Genomic DNA, 21,869 nt, shown 5'->3' on the forward strand with positions numbered 1-21,869 from the left:
ATAACAGATTCCAATGCATTCATCTCTCACCGTCTGAATAAGCAGTTCCAGGTCTCTGGCCTCAAAGGTGTGTTGGTTTTGCGGGTCCAAATGCTCAAACTGCTTCAGCAAACTCATATGGTCGATCTGGACATCTGAGAAAAGACCGGTAGGGCACGGTAAAAAATATGGAATGCCTCAGGACACACTCAGGTAATAACAGCCACTGTAGCCTGCCAAATATGCATGATATATACTTCACATCACTTTATCACTCACAGCACTCTCAGCATCCTGCCTAAAGAAGCATAATGTACACTCTAGCTGCTCAGAGTTCCTCACCTTTAGGCCTACTTCTCCATCAAAGTTATTTTCAAAATAATCAAAGATAGATTAGCACCCGGCGTGGGTCAGAGAAGAGGGGGCTGGCAGCCTTGCAGCAAATCAGGTGGCTCGGAACAGGGTCTTTACCTCATGGCAAAACCCCCCGCTCTGAGCCTCCTCGGAAGCGGGAGGCCGCCATCTACCCGACTGCAAATCAGGTAAGTGAAACCCTGCTCTCCCTTTCACCTCCTTCCCCTGTGAGAAACCCAAGGGTATCCTTACACCTACTCCCCTTGGATCCTCTTCTCAGGTGGCCAGGGAAAGGCCATCGCTTTTGGATAATGACCATGGGGGCGGAGAAGCGAGGGAGGATCACTTGGGTGGTGGGTCCTTGGGGATTAGGGAGAGGATTATCCACAGGCGAGACATGGTAGCCCCCTTTTACATTATGAAGACCAGCCTAACACCTCCCTCCCCCGGCCTTTATGGACTATTGTAACACATTTCCCCACATTTTCCATCATTTAACACACTATTGTACTGGGAGGAGGAAGTGGCAACTAAGAGTGATGAACACTGGTAGGTAATTACACCACTCTAGTACTGAGACGAGGAAGAGGCCTGGACAGTATTGTAAAGATCAGGCATGTCTCTTTAACTATGGTCAAGCAATTGGCCTAAATGACCCACACCGGAGGTAACTTAATCCTCAAATATAAGAGCACAGGCAGTCCAAGGAGGAAGAACAGAGAAACCCGCTTGCAGGAAGCAGGAGCACTGGCGAGCTGCGTGAAGGGAACCACATTGCAACCTGGAGGCTGTGACACTTGGCGAGGCAGAGTGGAGAGAGGGAGCAGACGGCAGGCCAGAGAAGAAGGGGCTGCAAGAGGACCGGAAGTGAAGCAACCGCTTCGGAGGATCAGGCTGCTCACCTGCCCAGAGAGCGTTGCTCCACCCGCAGAGAGAAGGCTGGCAAGGGAACACAAAGATGTGTAACTGGTGGGAGAGTCAGCTGGATCTCTCAAGTGACCAAGCAGCAGACACTGCATTAAGAGGAGGGTCGAGTGCCGATAAAGCAACGCTGAAAAGACCGGTGAGCCTGCCAGAAACCAATGGGGATAACGGGTTGTCTAGAAGTGTCAGGTATCGGATACCGCTGCAGTGAAGACCAGGAAGCGCCATGCACAACCTAAACGCTTGTCTCTCATGCTTCGTTTGCACTACAGACAACGTGCAGCTGGCCCTTTAAGGAATCTATTGCCAGGTGCCTTGAAGTGGGTATGGCAACGTTGGCGTCCGATGAATTTGTCCAGGTCCCTCCTCCTGCGGCGCTAAGGCGCATGGTTGTCATGTGATTTCTTTAAAGGAACCTCCTACCCGCTTTTTCCGGTGCTTCCGATTCCCGCATCAGTGGCATTTATGCATCTTGTGTCCTTGTTTTTTCCATCCCTTTTCCAAGTTTCCTTCCCTTCCTCCCATTCCCCTTCTTGCCTTCTGGATCTTCTGGTACTCCGACCCGGCTTGCCTATGGACTTCCTGTGCCTTCGGTACCTGCTTCAGCCTGCCTAGTTAACGGACTCGGACTGCCCTCTGAACTCGCTCTGCTCACGTTTGGTCTCGCCGCAGCCTGCCCTCCTGTCTTGACTCTGGAAAGGAACTTTACCTGCTCGTGCCGCCGCACTTTTTGGATTTGTTGTTTGAAACTTTGCCTACGTGTTATCTTGCATCTCTGGAGACTTTTGGTGTGCCCTTTTCTAGGCGTCCTTGTGTCGTCGGGAGTAGGTGCTGGGACTTAAAGGGTACTCTGACTAGAGACTTCTGTTGTACCCTTTTTAGGTGTCCTTGTGCCATCGGGGTCAGATGGTTGTGGACTCCAGCTGTTTCCATTGGCTCTAACTGTCATCTTGCCAATTCCCTGACTGTCTCTTCCTGTGCCCCGAGACATACCAGCTTGCCTGCTTGCCTACAGTCAGAATCTCATATGGTAAGTCCTCCTTATTTTGTAAATCCAGTCAGGTGGTCTTACTCATCTTAGGTGTATTTATGCCTAACAACTTGTTGTTGCAGGATACTTCAGGTGACGGCCTCTGTCATTAACAGTACCAAGTCCCTTGTAGTTGAGGAGTCAAGGTTAGTGGATTATCCTTTATAACGAATTGCCATAGTTTATTCAGACTGCCTTGTGGTAATCCTCGTTTCCCTTGCAGTCTTGACCAACGACAGCCTATGTATCCTGTATCCTGTGCCGCCTCCTGCCATCTGCCTCCATTGTTTGCTTCCGCTCATCGCTCCTGGTATGCTATCTTTTTGCTAATTAACATTAACCAGTCAGGTACATTAGCTAGAAGAATTCATCTGCTACACAACGTGTGCAAGTACGCCTCTGACAAGAAGGGGCAGAGCTCTATGCTAAAGAGTCGAATACATGAAGGGAACATACAGAAAGACTGCGGATAGGTCTTAGAGACCCGAAATCGAATGAAGCTTAAGTGCAAGAGAGAACCTTGAGTTACACAAGGGAGAATTCTTGGAATCCTGAATAGCAAAGTGAGCGAGTAACACGTTTGAGTTCCAAATGCATCCTTTTGAACACCAAACAAACTGAAAGCATTATTGAATACAGTGCAGAATTAAAGCGATATGAAAGTATGATTGAGTAAGCATTTCTGAATGCCGCACCGAGATAAAGCAAACAAAGAGAATGTTTTGAATGGGACAAAAGCAACGTGGTGCAGGTGGCAAATACCACAAAGCAAGTTGAGTGAAATACAAGTGTTGGCAAAGCAAGTCAAATCCCAAGAAGGGTGTGGGAAGAGAAACAAGTATCAACAGCATAACTAAGTGAATGGTGAGCAAACTAACCCTGATAAAGGTTTGAAAGAGGATATTTCTGATACAAAGGCACTTTTCAATGTCAACAGAACACATTGCACAATTGTTGCAAAAGCCGATGAAAAGGGGCAATGGTTGCGTGACCTGTTGAGGGTGAACCGTGTGGTCCGTTAACTGCACCTAGACCGAGGGCCCTACATGGAAAGCAAATGAATGGAGGAATCAAGAGTGTAAACTTTGCATGGGTCAACCAGAAAAACTACCCTTGATAAGGGGGTTCGGGAGGATTCCAATCCTTTGAGAATTGTTTTGTTTGAACTTTCCATCTTGAACCTCTGGAAGGGCACCCAGAGAGGTTTGTGGAACTATTTTGAACCTGGAAAGGGGAGCTGAAAGTAAACCAGGAGATGGAAGAAGCTCAGAACCTTGGTTGGAACACTACTTTTTCTTTTATTGCCGATATCCATGCCCATTGTTTAGCTTTAGTTGTGAGGGCATGTATAGGTTATGGATACAGACTATTAAGTTGAACTATTTGACCCGGACTGTTCTTAGTTTCTTTAGGTAGGACAATTCTACCTTAGGGCAAGTTAGGCCTTGATCCATCCTGACATTGAAGTTAAATAAAGTGTGTTTGTTTGAATTTGTGAATCTGTTGTCTGTGTCTTGCTTCATGATGTCTTCACACCCCCAAGCCCAATTTCCAAATCCTCCACCCACTTACCTTGCACTCCTTTGCCCCTTACCGCCATGGGAGCACTCAGTATTCCAGGTGCATCTCTGTTGTGGTAATGGCCGATTCACAACCTCACTCCCTTCTTGTATTCCTTTATGTTCTGGAACATTGGGTCATCACATTTTTGGATGACCAGTAGTGCCCCGAGGCCTCTTTCAGTACAAAGGCATCTATGTGTCTTATGGTCACACACCTCTTCTTAATGGAAGAGTTGCCAGGTCCTTCCCTCCGCTCTTGCAGGGGTGGTCAGGAAAGGTCCCAATGATAGATGCGGGGTTCACATTGTGCATGCCATATTTGTGACTGGGGGTGTGGTGAAATTGGGGCAATGCTACAATTTTATATGTATCCAGTGTAGATAAATGTGAATGGGATGTATGCTATACGTCATTTATAACGAGCCTGTACACGTGTTACTTCAAGTGTTAATTTGTGTTCAAGCTGAGGCATATTAGATTTGCACGCGCGTAGCAAGATAAATACCCAAATCTCCAAATGAAATATAAACACAATCCAGATATGGTGTGCTACGAAAGTGCCTGGAAGGGCGGTGAGGAGTTTCATAATGCGCAAGGGAGGAAGGAAGATCTGTCATGAAGAAAACCACTGAAAAGTATAGACTGTAGTTCTTAAACATACATGCACACTGATCTACATGCACATGGAATTTATAAATCTACATGTAGTGGGCTTTTTCTTTTTAAATAAATGGATTAAACTCTGCAGCCAGGAGTTTGCGAGGTGAATTCTGAGCGTCTGGTAACAACTGGTTTTGCAGGGTTTCAGAGGCCAGACAAGAGGTAATGAATAACTACGACCGTAGCAGATGGTCAGCTTACAAACCATCCTGGGTTTTTATGGCCTGGCAGTTCCGCAGAAGGCAGATGTAATGTTTTTAAGTGCATGGGAGCTTGCAGAGGGATCCGGCCATTTGCATCTGACCAACAATAAACGTGGCTGAAGTGACGCTTGAGGCTAGAGTGACCAATACTCATGGGTTTTGATGGTTTTCTCAGGATGTGCCATGCGTGCTGAAATGGTAGTCGTATATATCAGAATGTTCCCGGAGACACCAGTAAAGTCTGGGTGGGTGAGATGATTATATCATAAGTTCAAAGAAGACCTGTTTATTCTCATGACGTTTGAAGTATTCGTACAAACCATGTGCAATTACATTTAGGGTTAAAAGGTCCAAGGCCAGCTGGGACTTGTGATGAATTATGTTTGTATGTGAATGTGTAACTTTGTGATGATGTCATGACCTGCCACAGACAGATCCAAAAAGGGGTGTGCTATGAATATGATCTGAAGATGGTAGTTAAGATAACTGCAACCAATGAGAACAGGAGAATTGGAGAAATATTGGATTTCTTTTGTATAGGTCTTGTCCAATTACATGTGGAGGGTGGAATATAATAAAATAAATGGGAGTGTTTTAACTGTTGCAAACATTTATATACTGTGTCAATTTATGTGGTTCGTAGTTTGACTCTACAGCGTCATCTAGCTCCTCCCCGGACGATTGTACAATAAACTTGCTTTATGTACAAACGAGCACTCGCTTCTCCAGTGGAGGGCCTGCCTTTGGTTAAGGCGATTAGGGGCCGATCTCCACACTCATGTAGTTTTGGGTGCACAGTATATCCCATGGGCCTACTATTTCAGGGGCTGTCAGCCCTTTTGTAATATGTGCATTTTTCATGTGCAGCACATACAACCTTACATCGAGTACTGTGGGAGCACTAGGTGTTCCCTCTTATCTTAAAAAAGCTTTTTGTTTCCATGCTCATCTTTATAGGAGGGTGCAGTTGCTATTTTACCATGGTTTACGAATGCAACATGGCGTGCTGCCTTTTCACCTTTGATAATATGTTTAGTACCATATACTTAATAAAGGGCTTCTCTGCATGTTTCAAAGTCCTGTTCAAGATGGCATGGCCTTCGTTGGTCATCTTTCTACCTTTCCCGGTGGGGAGGGGCCTCCTTCATACACCTTCGCCGGCTTTCTACTTGCAAGCCCAGGCAGGGCTATATGTGTATTCCTGCCTAAAGGAAGTGGGGAAGGAGCTGTCTGCCCCAATCCACATTCCACCATGGGTAAAGGTTTTTCTGTGCAGATTCTGGGAGGCTGGTTGTCCATTACTGGGCAGCTACCTCCAAGTTATAATGTTGCAGAGTGCCTTATTGGAATGGCGAGGGTAACGCCCAGACCGATTCTGGATTTAAGAAGAGGAGTTGGATCCAGGGACCAAGTCGATCACTGGAATCTGAAGGATCTGACAACAGAGGCACGCCAGAGGACTGTTGCAGGAACCTCTGGAACAGCCTCCCTGCCGCTCTCCTTCTTGAGCCGTATCTCCTTAAATTCCGGAAACTCCTCAAGACTTTTCTCTTCACCTACTCCTTCTCTCTCCCCCTCCCTTGCTAATCTCCTCTTCTGCGCTCTCTCCTCTACTTCTGCTCAGTTTTGCTGACTGGCTGCCCGGTGACCTCAGAATCTCACAGGTCCCAAGTTTCCTCGCCAGTTGCCTGCACTTGCCGCAGCACTACTGCACTTCAGTTACGACCCATGAGAGTGGTATCTCTCTGCACTTAACCCATGTTCTCATGGGACTGGGCGCACTTGTCCCGATTGCCCCACCGTCCCTCCCATGCACTTCCTTTCTGTTCACCTGCATAATCCGAATGGACAATGCCTGGTCTTCCCCATGTCTTACCCTCCCATGCATGGTTGCGCTTTGAAACACTTGTGTATATGCTCATAATAAATAAACAATCAGTCAAAACCAGCATTGGCTCAAATAACTCCACTGCATTGCAAACTGACCTTCTGATCGACAGTGGAGACCTATACAAGGAGCCTCTCTTTTTTTGACTGGTTGGACTAACCAGTCAGCTGTCCTGCTCGACTTGCATCAACATTCCTGCATCGTAGCATTGTGTAGCTTTGCTTTTCTCATGCAATATCTGCAAGTGCTACCCAGCATGGGTGCTTTATAAGTTTGTGCTCATCCTCAGTGCTCTGCAGTGATGCTGGAATTTCGCTCTGCTGACCTTCAGCAGAAGAGCCTGCCTGGGACTTGAGGTGTAAGCGCGGCACCACTGTGAGCCTGCTGATTCTGTGCAGGGTTAAGGAAAGACCTGCATCACCACAGGCGAGCAGGAGGGTCTACTCCATCGTGGAACTGACCCAGGGTGCTACACCGCCATTTAATGTTTCCAAAGGATCCGGAAGACAGCCATCAGTGAACGCCATAGACATGGTGATCCTGCACACTATCACAACAGTAATACAAGTCTGCCCCAAAGACTCTTGATCAACTAGGGATGTTCCTACCCATGTGGGACTTGCAGCGGACGAAATAGCTCCTATCACTTGAACTGCACTTGGCCCCATTTGGTACAAAGTCCTGTGTACCTTAGTGCTGTCAGGGGCTGGACAAGGTCGGTGGTACCTAGGTCAGTACTTCTACGTTAAGTCCTCTTGACCTATAGTGGTGGTAGTTACTCTTCCAAATGCCGACAACTTGACTTAAATCTGTAGGTCAAATTTCTACAATCCATTAGTGCTCTTAAATTGCTGCTTGCTAAGATGGATTTCTAAAATATGGCAGGTGGACAGATTCCAGAAGGCCACCCTAGTTATAGTGAACAGGGGAACTCAGAGGTTAGCCAAACCCAATCAAGATAAATATGGAGAGTGGTCAAGACCTAGTCTAAGGACGGAGTGTGGTGAGGGGCCCACAATGAGTCCATTCAGTGAAGCACACAATAATTCCACTTACACAGGCAGCTACAAAATGACTATTGTAGATCCAAAACACACTATAAAAATGAAATAAGCAGGTAGTATTATCGCACAACACTCAGTTACCAAACATAGTCACCTTTGGTTTGTAAAAATGCATATAATTACTTGCTCAACACAATGCAGGTACTTACTAAACACAATGCAGGTAAGTAGTGATACAGTAAGGAAAACCAGTTCACAAGAATAATTCCCTAACTTTATGAGTCCAATCCATATGTTGAATGGGGCATTCTACCCAAAAGTCACAAAGCTTCCAGAAGAGGGGACCAATGTGGGAAGAGTTCTTGTAGTGGTGAAAGGTTTTCCTGAAGACGTGTGAACAATATTACAGGTAAGTAACATTATTTTCCTATCCTTTAGAACAACTTTTTAGAACAAATGTTCAAAAAATATGGAATGGAATAAACCAAAGTTTATCCTAAGGTTTATTACAGGGGAGACAACGGCAGCTGATTATATTGAGAGTACTCACCCTCCTGACTCTGTTTTCCAAAGTGACTAGAGCAAGTCAACTGGGAGTTTCTGGAGGTAGGTTTTATTAGCAGTAGATCTAGTAGAAGATGCCCATGAGCTGCGGGTGCAGAGACGATTCTGGTCGGGCCCAGGAGAGGAGTGCAAACCTTTTTGACTAAGAAATGCAGCTGGCACCAATGACGGTGTCTTCAGGGAACACTACCAGACTCCATCAGAACATTGTGGGACTCTTACAGACTCAGACTAGATAGGGATTGGACTTATGAAGACTAGCCTATTGGTGTTCAGAGCTGCCTTATAGGTTTAGGGCTTCATTGTGATCATGTGCTAACTCCCAGGGTGATTAGCCCAGGCATTTATCAAAGGGTTTTGGTCTATTATGTGCCCATTTGAGCCAGTAAGCTTATACATGCCCCCATACTGACCAATATGCTGTGACCTAAATGTTTTTTCTTGCTCATGGACAATATGTATGTACAGGAACAAGAGGCTGGGGAGCTGCTAGCCCCTACACATTCTACCTCTGCCTAGGATAATAGATACCCGACTGCGTCTTCTGGCTTGGTTGAGATGAGTCTTTTAAATGTTAGCTCAGAGGTTAAACACAGCCTGAAGATTAATGAATTACTATTGGAAGTTGTTTTGCAGTTGTTAGCATTAACAAAGACCTGGCTGAGACAGGATTAGCCCATTACTTTGAATGAAATTTTACCAGCAGGGTTTATGGACACTGAATAAATACCCTTGCTTTCCTGGAGAAGGGGGACGACTTCGATGGCAGCCTTTTCCAGCAGGACCTGAACTTCTTCCAGCAGGATGCAAAGGTGTTCTGGCGACAGGTGTCTGCTTCTTGGTGGGTAGCAGCATGGTGGTCGAAGAAACTTGATACAATACCCGTGCGCAACAGTCTTTAGTACCCACTGATCTGAAGTGATCCCGTCCCAGGCATGGATAAATGAAGACAGCCGACCCCCCACCGGGGAAGCATGGGAGGGTACCCGTACTGGCGAGTCACTTAGAGGTGGAGGCCGGGAATCCTCTGGGAGTAGAGTTTTTACCTCTGCCCTTGCCCCTACGAGAGCCTCTTTTGTGGTAGTGGAAGCTGCCATAGGAGCTCTGACCTGTGGACCAAGGGGTACCCCCCCGTCCCCGAGCCATACTGACCTTGGGGCGAGCTGGAGAAGGATTGGCCACGAAAGGACCCGCGGGCGTTAGTGCCGGCATGCTGGTGAAAAGGTTTAGCCGTAATCTGGCTAAGAGACTTTAAAGTCTTGTGCTCCTTTTTTGCCGTTTCCAGGGCGGCGTCAACTGCCTTCCCAAATAGGTTAGATTCCTCCACCAGCTTGTTTATTAGGGAGTCTTGTGTTTCTGGTTTGAACCTTGAGTTTTTGTTAACCAGGCATGTTGCTGGAGTAGGGTTCCCTGGGCAGGGGTACATCCAGAGGTTTTGGCCGAGTCCAATGTGTTTTTCAGGATATTCTAGGTCACTTGTCTGCCTCCAGCCACGATCGCCAGCAGGCGTGATCTGGTAGGCTATGGGACTTCCTGAAGACCATCCTTTACTAGGCTGCACTGAACATCACACTAGCTCGCAAGGAGCGTGGTGTAGTTGGCAATTCTCGTGGAGTAGGCTGCAGAGGCAGTGGCACGCTTCCTGAGTGTGTAAGGTTTTTTGTAGTCCTTCTCCGGAAGGGATTCTGACAAGAAAAGTGGTACCCCTGCCCTCTGGTGAGTGGTGGTTACTACCAAGGGTCCGGTGTGGCGTGACCCCTAATGTAGAGGGGGGCAGAGAGGGCTGGGCAAAACTATTTTTCCACCCAGGGAATAATTGCCCGAGCAAGGGACGCCGGACAGTGAAGAAGGAGTCAGGCGCCTTTTAATAGAATTTAATAAGGGAATGCTACTAGAGTCTTTTTCCTGAGGATGTCCTCCACAAGTCCAAGTCGGGGACGGCTTAGTGCATAGCAATTTTGAAGTGGTCGGCTGCTCTTTTTAAAGAGGGAGTTGAACAACATTTGATTGTCAACTGGCGACAATCTATCTGCGGAGGAGTAGTAGGGGGACCCAGACAGATGACGCCTGGGTCAGTGGTATGTAGCAGTGTGTGCCACAAGCCCTGGTCCTCTGCCTGATTCCAGTCTGGGCCTTGATAGACTGGGTCCTGATCATAAAGGTTAAACCCTTCACAAGAAACCTCCTGGGTCGGGTCATTGGGGTTGTCCCCAAAGAAATGATCGTGGTGTCCCTGTGTTTCCTCCAAAGAGGAAAACTGGGCACCAGGGGAGGGAAGTTTCTGAAATTTAGAGAGGATGGGGCAAGAGTCCACTTCCCTACGTCTCTTCAAGGCTCTGTCATACTGGTCTGAATAGTCGATGAACTAAGCCATTTTAGCCATACACTGTTCAAACCTCTCCCTAGTCCATTCTGAGGAAGCTGAAACGTCAGGTGGTGTGAAGGGTTGCCTAGAAGGGGTGAACCCTTATGTAAGGCCTCAGAAAGAGGCTGGGAGGCCTCAGAATAGTCCTCTCACGGAGAGGGGGTCTCTTGGCAGTCCCTGGCCACTGAACGGGTATCCGAAAGCTTCTTGCGAAGCTCCAGAAGCTGTATTGACAGCGTAGAGGGTTTTGGCACACCTAAAGGAGCTGCCGCAGTCGGCAACGCCACCAAGTCCTTCAGCGTTTGAGCGCCTTTGGACGGAAGGTCGATGGCAGTGGACTTTAAGAGGACCGCCCGTTTCAGAACTAGTTTTATGCCCATTCACATGCCGCGGGTGTGGGGAGGGCGCCAAACCCTGCGGTTCAAAAGGTATCATCGACATTTTTGGCGGCTCTACGGGCATTGGAAACTTCTTCGATGACCCTGTCAAAGAAGCCTTAGGGTTTGTGTGCTTAAGTACACGTGGTGCGTTGGTGCCCTTGTCGCTGGGTGTGACTTCCCCATAAAAGTGCCGACGGCCTGCCTATTGGGGCCAAGCACATGGGAATGAGTAGGCTCTGCAGAAAGGTGGATGGCATCCGAATCGGAGCCATGGTTGCCGATGGATTCCTCGTCCGAAGGGAGGCGTCGGTGGGGGAACTGCCTAGTGTAAGCCGCCCACCGATTGGTCCGCCCGTCTTTCAGCGTCTTTGTCCGAAAGAGTTTACAGGCCTTAAATGAGCGCTTGTCATGGTCACAAGGAAGACACTTATTGCATCGATGATGGGTGACTTTCCGGGGAAATTTGCCATTACAAGAAGGGCAGAATTTAAAAGGAGTCCTCTCCATAGCAGAGGTTAGCGGCAGTCAGACCGAGAATAGAAAGAGGGATAAAGGAAATGCATTCTCAGAGAGCAGAAAGAAACCGGGCCCCACTCTCCCTACTGTAAAGGCCAGCCCTAAGGGCCCAGGCAACGCGGTCAACAGTCACCTAGCAGTTGTAGATGTAGTCATCGGCGGTGGCAGGAAACCCACGATCCAGCCGCCGAAAAGGTTGTTGAAGTGAACAACTACTGTAGCCCATAGGAATAGATATAGCAATATAAACTCTTACGAGCTCCGCATAAGCGACCAACTCAGTTGGCAGAAAAAAAACAATCTGGTGGGACCTTGACGCGTAAGGGATTTTGGGTACACTATACGTCACGTTAGGGATCGTGTTACAGTCACGCCCATGCCAACGTCCCTTTCGATCTTCGAAAAAAAGATGCAATACTCTGCGATTACCACCAGATGTCGGACTATATGCACAGCATGTGATTCTAAGCAGATCCACAAGCATCAGAAACTAATTGTCTTCAAAATACTATGTAACGCACAGAGCAATAGGCGGCCAAGGAGCAGAATTCATACAGGAAATAATCTCCATCTACAAACCAAAATGAACATTAAGGTCCAACGACATTCGCCTGGAACCTAAACAATACTAAAAGCAGAACTTTGGAGGAACAGTGTAATCCTGCATAGCAGCAAGACTTTGGAATTCGCTTCCAATGGAAATACGAACAACAGAAGACCACTTACAGTTCAGAAAATCGTTAAAAACATGGCTCTTCAACTCATTGAGCTAAATAGGAAACATCATTGAAGGGAAAACGTCACAAAAGAAACACCCCCACAAAAAACCTGATGAGTCTAAACAGGGCCACCCAAAGAAATGAAGCATTCTATCAAAAATCACTACAGAATAATAACAGATCAACACAACCATGCACAAATGATACAGAGGACTCCCTGCTAACCCTACTAAAAACTCTCTAAAACTCATACTGCATACTCATCCTCAAACACTGAACAAATCACACATACCCCCGCCCCAGAGAAAAAACACCAAAACTAGCAACACCCATTAACACCCAACAGGAAACTAAACCAATCCAAGGCATACAATAGGCAGTGCCACATAGCGAAGCAAATAGCTAATTAAATTGACACTTGTGTAGCATAGGTAGCCATTAAAATTGCCATGCTCAATGAAAGCACAGTTCGCCCTGCATTCCTCTTGCCCTCAGGGCTACCTCTGCCCTATTTTATCTTTTCGCTGCAGTTTCAAAGAGGTTAAGGGGAGATAGTGGATGAAATGATTACTGCTGCACTATTAAATTTGCCAAGGGCCTGTGTAGGAGTGCTAGGTAAGAAACATTCTCTCTTTTTCAATAATTCCAAACCAGAAGTAATCAGGATGATACTTTAAGCTACCTATATACTGTCTTGCAAATACCAGTATGTTAACTTTATTTTTATAAGATGGTTCTGCAATTTCCTAACTAAAAATGTAAGTTGTTACACAATGCATAGTTACAGTTTTGCTGCACTGCATTGTCTCCATGTTTTTCATTAAAGTTTAGGTTATTGTATCTAAATATCAGTTCAAGCTATATATCATTTTGTGGGGCAAGTGCATCATATTGATGAGTGAACACTTGAAAATGTACAGGATCACACAGCCAAATGCTTTTGATGGCAAACCTAGTTCTGTTTAATGTTAAGTGGGATGCGTATCTGCGGCATATACCGTAGGAAGCACCAAATGTTAATGAAAAAGTGTCAAAATGGTTAAACTTTTTTGAGGAGCAAAAAGGTGAACACACCCTTTCTTTGCACGTAATCCGTAATTGATACTCAAGGCTATCCTATTTTTAGGGCAGATCACTCATGCTTAACTCTCGCAAAATATTTTTTAATAAAGACCTAATTTGAGAGAATTTATCATAGAAAATTCAGTTAACATTTTTAATATTATTTTGAGAAAAAATGTTTTTATTCATTTTGGTCAACTTCGTATTGGTTGTATAATATCTAGGAAACCAACATTCTGTTGACAGTGAGCTAACAATTCAACCAAGCTAAGTAGGGGATGGGAACGCAAGCATAATCTACTAATAGCTGCCCACATTTCATGCCGAGATGCTGCGCCTGTGCCCAGCCTTCACCCTGTCATTGGAGGCGGTGCCCCAGGCCAAGACTCTACTGGTGTGCCACTCCTGCATCCCCTTCCCACTCGCCTGCACACCTCCTTGCTTATATTCAGGTCCTGGAAATATGGCTAATTTTTTATTTTTTTTATTTAGGGGAAGCCCATATCGGGCAAAGCCTGGTTCCCTTAAAAGCAAAAAAAAAAAAGTACCAGAACCCTAGGTGGGAGCTCTAAGTGCCAACAGCGATAAATATCGATTTCATGAATCTGCAGGTTGGAATGCTGCGTTTGTGCTTACCTGATTCTGGCTTGAAGACCGTTAGTGGCCGTGCCCTCCCCTCGAAAGGGATAATTAGTGCTATATTGAAAAAAGTTGATATCAATGACACGCAAACACTGTCTGAAGATGACAATTATCCTGCCTGCAACAAAACCATACTATCTATTTAGTCTCAGGCTATTAACCATGTATAGCGCACTTAATAGTGAAGACCAGTCAAAAACGCAGGAACACGATTTGAACTGGTGTTGCTCTACATTGTTTTGCTTCTAAGACAAACTCAATGCCCCTGAGCTATACTCCCTCCCAACCTAGAAGCTATGACTTTACTTTAACATTGTGAACCTTTTGGTTTCATGAAACTTCTGAACTTCTCCTTACACAGCAAATGATGGGTCAAACATACAATATGAAAGACGCTGCCTTGTGCAACACGGATTGCACCCAGCTGCACAGAGCCTTGCACTGAAAAATGTTTTCAGAGCCTTATATTTATTTGTGTCCATTTATTCCCCTAAACTTAGATTTTACAGACACTCCTCTCACAAAATTCTTGCTTTAGCGGTACACAAAAAATTCTGTATTTTTGCTAATTGTATTCCTTGGGTACAAATAACTTTTGATGACATTAAAAATATTATGAAATAGCTAATCAAATATGTTTGTTTGCTAATCAAGAAAATATTAATTAGCACATTCTGCTAATCAATTTTTGAAAACTAATGTATGCCTTGCAATCACACACAAATCACCCCATACACACACATGCCCAAACACCACATAAAATGTATAAAAAAACAAAAACAGCACAGTGACCCTTTTTTCCAAATTGAAGTTACCAACCGTATAGCAAAGCTCTCTTGCGCTTTTTCTTCTCAATCCCACTAAGCCTTGCCAAACCCCATCCCTTTCAGATCCGCCAGAGCACCTAGAGACCATGAAAAATGGCAGTGGTTTCAATCACAATAACATAACAGACTTCTTGATGGATAAGACTAACTCTGAGATTACCTTGTTGCCCTAGGTAAGGCTTTTCCAAGCACAAGTAAAGACTTTGAAAAACGCTCCATCCCAACAGTGAGAAAAATCCTTGACCAGTTTGATAGAACATTGCTGAGGGACCCTGGTTGTGGGCATCTGGAAGTGATGTATGGCCATTTTACTTTTGTGCTCGTCACAAATAAGTCTATGTTTGAATGGCCCCATGTTGAAAAGATCTTTTCGAGTAGATTTGCGTCGAGTTCCCATTCACGGTCTTGAATCCGCAGCCTGCTTAAACTGTCTGCCAGACAATTGGTAAACTCCCGGCACATGTGGTGCCTGCTGGAATAACAAATGGTAAATGAGCCATTGCCTCATTTGTTGAGCTAACAATGACAGTATCAGGGAGTGAATCCTTACTATTTGTTCATTTAAATCATGGCTATTGCATTGTCTGCATTTAGGACGACATTCCTATTGTGAATCATTGCCTGAAAGCGGTGTAGCATTTTTCTGATTACTAGAAGCTCTAACACATTGATGTGCAGATCTGCCTGATGTGGTGTCCAAGTGCCTTACGCTGCAAAAGCTTGGCAGTGTACTCCCTACTCAGCTGTAATGCATCTGTTATAGTTATCTACTCTAGCAGATTCAGTCTCGCAAGGATAGCTCAGGGGCAACGCGCTCACCTTGGAAGCAAGACGACGTAGAGCAACAGAGGTTCGATCCCCAAGTCCGCGCTTAGAAACCTCTCGGTATTAAGCGCTTTATAAATAAACAATCAATCATAATCATTCACAGTGTCCACCAATTTAAGGACTTCACCAACTTTTGGGAAACAACCACTAGAATGTCCCCTGCCGCGTGTACCCCTTAGTGTTAAAGCAGTTTTTGCAACCATTTGTCGAAGACACTACAACCACTAACCTAAAAGTGGGGGGCAGCTCTCCCAGCCCAAAAGGGAAGCCAAACCTCTCCTGGCACTTAACAACTTTAGAGCAATCAGGCTCAACTCTAGGAAGGTACACAAAAAGGTACAATTAGTCCACACACAACCACAGAAAATATGCCTTAATGGTATACTGTATTTCTAGACCTCTAGTACATAATATTTGGAAAAAATACAAATACCAAAGTAAATAAAGAGCCTACAGCAGGATAAAACATGACTAAAAACACAGCCAGCGGTCACGAAAAGACAACAGACGTTTAGGCTGAGAGCACAAAGATAGTACACTTCAGTGAAAAATAGATACAATGTCACCAGTGGCAGTGTAATGATGCATTTTCTTTAGTAGGTGTGCATATGTGGTATCCTGGATGTTATGTTGATTGTATGTTTGAGTGCAGGGGCCTTGTGGAATGCTCATGTGGAGCTTGGAGTGTTGGGGCACCTGCAAGCTTCACATCTTACAGTTGGGACTGGGAGCTGGGCAGGGAACCAGGGCGGAGGCTTACATATCTTCTCTCCTACTTCTTACCTTTACTATGTAACCAAGAGACAAAGCATGTTCCTTTTCCACTTACCTGGGTCAGCATGGTTCCTGCTCCTTGTACATCACTGGCCGAGGGTGCCACCTGCAGGAGGCAGGTTACAACAGCATACATAACTTTACAAATACATTACAAATCACTGCTGTGTGGGCTTAAATTACAACTTTTGGCCTTCAAGTCCCCAGACCCCAGGATGCAGGTAAAACATCCAAGGACAAGTAAGTGGCTCCAGAGTCACTCTGTAGAGAGTTTAAGGAGAGTAAATGGTCCCGTAGAAATATGCGGGATAACATCAGTAGGTAATTGCTTATATGGGAAAAAGGCAGGCGAGTATCGGTTCTAACCTACAGATGCTGATTGGGTGGGAAACAATCATGGACCACTAGAGGAGAGATTGGTTCAAGAACCAGGAGCCCCAAGAAGATGCAGTACAGCATGAATATCCCCAATGGAATCCAAAGGGAAAATGCAATTGAGAAACACCTGCAAATAATCTTTACCACAAACCGCGGGGACCCCCGAGGGTTAGACCATTAATAACCCACCACCTCAGGGGCCTCTGTTTGTTTCCAGAAAGTTGGTACCAGGAAGGCTAAAGAATCAAGTAAGTGCAAGGCTACTTCTCCAAATGCAGTTTACAGAATGTGACCTCCCAGGAAGTTGAGCACAGGGCCGTACTTGGAGAGCCACTAAAGCCCGAAGCAAAAGCACTGGCATGGAAGACTCCGGAAAGGCAAGAGAACCAGACTAAGGAGGTTCCAGCAGATATCCTAACGACGATGAAGACTAAGCCCGGAGCAGTGACAAACATCAAAACGGGACAACTGCTCGAAACGTTGGGAAGCTGGGGGTAAAATACCTAGAGACGGCCCCAGCAAGGAAGGCCTGATCCAGCACACATGTGGAACCATCAGGACGACGGATGTGGTCCAGGAAGGGCAGCAAGGAATTAAAAACCACAATTTGAGATCTGCCCAAGGCACAGCACTCTGCACAAATGGCCAAACTTGGGTAATGATACACTGTATTAAAATACAATCAAGCAAGTAAGTCTCCTATGCCCTTGGGCAGGGGTCTGCAACCTTTGGCTGTCCAGATGCTTTGGACTACAGCTCCCATCAGCCCTAGGTAGCATAGTCACCGACGATGAGACATGGGAGTTGTAGACTGTTCATATGAATTTCCAAAATCATCCCTGGGGGGAGGAGTGGGGTGAGGGGTACATTTAAGGAGGCAACACTATTATGGTGAACAAGGAGACAAAGGGTTTCAACCAAACCCAATCAAGTTGAGTAGCAGAGCGTCAAGGCTTAGTCTCAGGGAGGGTGTGGGAGTGGTTTGGGGCTACAATGAGTCCACATAGAGCAACACTAATAATCTGAGTTAGAGGGGCAAGTACAAAAATAAACAATACTGTATTAGGCCTTTAAAATACACATTAAGTAAGTAAAACCTCAAGTCAAATATTGTCACATCAACACCATAAAGCAGATGCATCTATTCACCCTTGGGAGATATAGGAAAGTATTTCATTTAATAACCAGTGCCAAGTACTCGGATGCGTTCAAATTAGAAGACACTTCAGAATAATCATGGAACAGGTTCCCTAGCTCTTATGAAGTACAACCCTAAAATAGTTTGGGGTCTTGTGCCCAGAAGTCACCAGTTCCTAAGCATATACTTCACAGGTAGGTTTATGAAGAAATTGGTGATGCCAGTGGTTATGATTAAAAGAGTAACTTTAGGTAATTTTCAGGTAAGTAAATTCACTCAATCCCATAAGATCGGCCTAGGAAGCGATCCTTTACTAGGCCTCAACTGACCAAAGTCATTAAACAGTGATTTAGGGACAGATAATGTATGTTAACTTACCCCCACTCCCAAGACTCAGATTTCTCTAGAAACCACCGCAGAGGTTACAGATTCCTTTGGGGATACAACCTTCTGTGCTTTGTCACGTTGAGGAAGGCCAAGGGGTCACAGGTGCAGAGGTAATTTCAGACACAGGATTTATTTGGTCGGTCAGGCTGTTTGGGAATCGATTGCGGACAGCTTCCAGTAGGAAACCCAAATGAAGAAACATGAAGAGGAGCAGACAACCTCAGGACACCTTCAGGGAGCGATGAAGACAAGTTGCAACGGGAGTCCCCATGGTCAGGTGGTGACATGCGATCTTCATTGGACAAACAAAAGAGCAGGCCCAGTACACCTTCAGTTCATGCAAGAAGGATTATCAAGCTGAAGATCCTCCAAGTTCAAAGAATGCACTCGGCATGGTGACGGCTATAGCAGGGGTCGAGACTGGTTGTTCCCACCAATCTAGGGGACAAACAGTGGTCGAAGTGTACAAAAAGAAGTAGTGGAACTATGTTCCCTACTCGCCTGCACCACTCCCCACAAACCCCATTGCCAACCCCCTCCCATGTACAATACACACCTCAAAACCCATGCACTTGCTGTTTAAGGGCACGTCCAGTGCAGTGCACTCAAAGTGCAAGTTTCAACTTGTTCCAACACTTTTATTTTAAAACGAAACCTTTCCAGAACGGTTTCCTTTAAAAAATAAAGGTATAGGAACGGTAAAACTTATTTAATAGAAGTATAGGAGCACCGCTCCTGACCGCTCCCGCCCACTTCGACCAGTGGGGACAAAGCACAGAGTAGGGTCTTACTGAGATCAGACAGGGTGTCAAGGGCAGCGCAGAGGCCCCAGAGGATTGAAGACCTTCCTCCAGACTGCACCCCATGAGCAGACATGCTGGGAGGAGTCATCCGGTGAAAAGGAAGGGGAGTCCTGCACAACTCTCCCAGGCTACAAGAAAAAAACGCAGCAATCAGACAACCGGAATGCTCCACTTCATTGGCACCATCCCAGAGACCACATTGTGACAGAGCCCTCCCGCAAGGCCTCTGGTAGCGACAGGTAATTCAAGATGCAGATGGTGGTATGAGGCTATCAAAAAGGGAGCGTGGACGTGGCATGAGAGTTCCGAAGACCTTCCTGCAGAAACATAAGTCTATAAAGTGATAAAGTTGTCCCCTACATATACAGTAATCCAGGATAGCTGGCCCATCGTATTCCTCTGAGCCTTCGACCATGATAGCAAGCAGCCTAGGGGAGAAGCGGGTGGTTGGCCTGCACGGCTTCAACAAGGAGACGTTGAAGACAGGGTGTGTCTTTTGAGTGTGAGGGAGACGCAACCGAATAACTCGGGCAATCAGATAAAGGCACACAAACTGGGACAGAAGCTTCCGGGTACTGGGGTTATATGCTTGTTGGAGGTGGAGAGCTATATGCAACCACATCTTTGTACACTGGTGCCAGTATTCGATGGAAATCGCTGTCGTGCTTGTCCCTCTCCTGTGTGATTTTTCGATGCTCATGAACCCATGACTTTGCCTCACAAAGGGTCTGAATACAATGTTCAGCCGCCAGAATCACCGAACACGGTGGCAATGCAATAGGCAGCATGCACGGGTGTCATCCATGCATCACGTAGAAGGAAAAGTTTCCTTCCGAATTATGGACACTGTTATTGTATGCAAATTCAGCCAGGCCGAGCAAGGTTTTCCAAGATTCTTGATGTTGTAGATGCAGACAACTGGGATACTGTTTTAGAATATAATTATCTCTCTATGTACGTCTGTTGCTCTCGTTTGTAGATGGTAGGCTGAAGAACGCCACGCATCAATTCCAAAGACCAAAGCATGCTAGAATCAGGAGCTACATTGCATGCCCCAAACTGATATAATAATCATGGATAGGCCAAAAAAACCAAAATAAGTGGTCAAAAAACAGTTCTGCCAAGACAGGAGCTGAAGGTACTCATTTACATGGGATGAAACGACCCATCTTGATGAAGGAATCAATCACCCAGGTGGTATCATAGCCTTGAATATAGGGCAGCTCCACCAAGAAATCCAGAGTCACAAGGTGGTGGAAAGACAGCTATGGGTTGTAATAGCCCAACTCAACAGGTTTTGGAATCTTACACTGTGTGCAGATAGCACTGCCATGTATGTATTCCATGAGATCTTTTCATGAAAGGTCACCAGAACCATCTTTTCAACAGGGGAAAAATGTGTAGTTCCTATTGGTAATAGAAACTCCCGTCCCCTGCACACCGTTCAAGAGTGGAAAGAAAAGACACTTTAAAGAGCAACACCATACAATTTCACAATTGAAATTTTTAATCCTGGAGGTAATCACAAGACCAGCTAGAGGAGGTAATCTGGAACAAATACTAACACGCAGAGAAATGTTCTGGGTCCACAAGTTAGATGCTCTGGAACCCAGGGGAATGAATGAAGAATACAGTCCGAGTTCATTCCTATGAAGAGAGGTTGACTTAGTATCACCACACAGGGATAAAGCAGGCGATTTACAGGAACATTCATAACCATAAAAATGGAGGCTGTGGTATAAATTACATCACAGAGAAAGCAATGTTGAAGAACTTAATTGAATGTAAGAGCAACACTAATGTAAATTACATTGTGATTTGATGGAAAGACGATCTAAATTTTTCAAATTGTGGATAACCCAAATGTAACATCATGAACTAAACATGCAGATATCGGTCCCTAGTTAAAAACAGGGGAGATCGACTTAAACCCAAGCAAATTACTATGAGAATCATGAGCAGTGGCCTCAAATTTAACTGTTTTATTAAGATACGATCACCTTTTCCGTGTAAATTGTACATATGCAGTAAATGCAGTTGTAACTATGATCTCCAGAATGCACAGTCGTTATAGGAAGAGATCACACTCTACTACATTGTGAATAGAAGGAGGGATCGGATATTAGGCATAAAGCGTAATTCAAACTACGATTCCCATAATTCCCAAGAGTCAGGTGACTAGATCACATGATAATATAGGGTCTAGTTGCTAGGTAACGGGTTGACTTGGAGTGAGCAGGAAGGAGGAGAAACAAGCTCAAGAACGGCAGAGCATTTAACTCAGGTACAGCAGAAATCTTTCTTAATGGGGTAACAACTCGAATAATGAACATGCTGAGCACAGCGTTGACTAGATTATGTAACACGCTCAATATAACGCTAACAGATAAGATTTAGATTAGGTAGATACATTCACAGCGACCCGGCGACACGATAGGAAACAGCACAGAGGAAAGAAACGTACGCGGCTGCAAACAGTCACCGTTCCAGGTAAAAACGTGATGTTAACTAACTAAAAAATGAAAATCACTCTTACATGAAAATGCCATATAGTGCGCTAACTCGAACAATTGTTAATACACAGGGAGGAAACTTGAATTGACCACGACATACTTCCATATACCCTGAATGGGACCATGTCAAGTTCAAACCGCGCCAAGATTCCATACTGAAAACTTGATTGGAAATGTGAAATTTGGAAGAAGCTTTTTTTCACCATTAAACGGAGAGTAGAGGAATACACAAGTACAACTCTGCATTATTTAGAGCTAAAGACAACTTTTCATTGCCTCAGCAAATCAATAATACATATATTATTTACAGATAATTATAAACGAATTGGGAACTGTGAAAAGACGTTTCCATCATCTCACAATGGAATA

General features: G+C 45.3%; 1 protein-coding gene across 1 annotated transcript in view; it reads right to left on the minus strand.

Annotated features, from left to right (window-relative positions):
• Positions 1-21,869, minus strand: part of NUCB1 (nucleobindin 1) — a 684,805-nt gene that overhangs the window by 531,822 nt on the left and 131,114 nt on the right. The window contains exon 5 of the mRNA XM_069606079.1: positions 31-134. Coding sequence (XP_069462180.1) covers positions 31-134 — 104 coding nt within the window. The remainder of the gene's footprint in view (positions 1-30; positions 135-21,869) is intronic.

Source organism: Ambystoma mexicanum, chromosome 1p (assembly GCF_040938575.1).
Source record: "Ambystoma mexicanum isolate Mex_15411 chromosome 1p, UKY_AmexF1_1, whole genome shotgun sequence".
Taxonomy (NCBI): Eukaryota; Metazoa; Chordata; class Amphibia; order Caudata; family Ambystomatidae; genus Ambystoma; species Ambystoma mexicanum.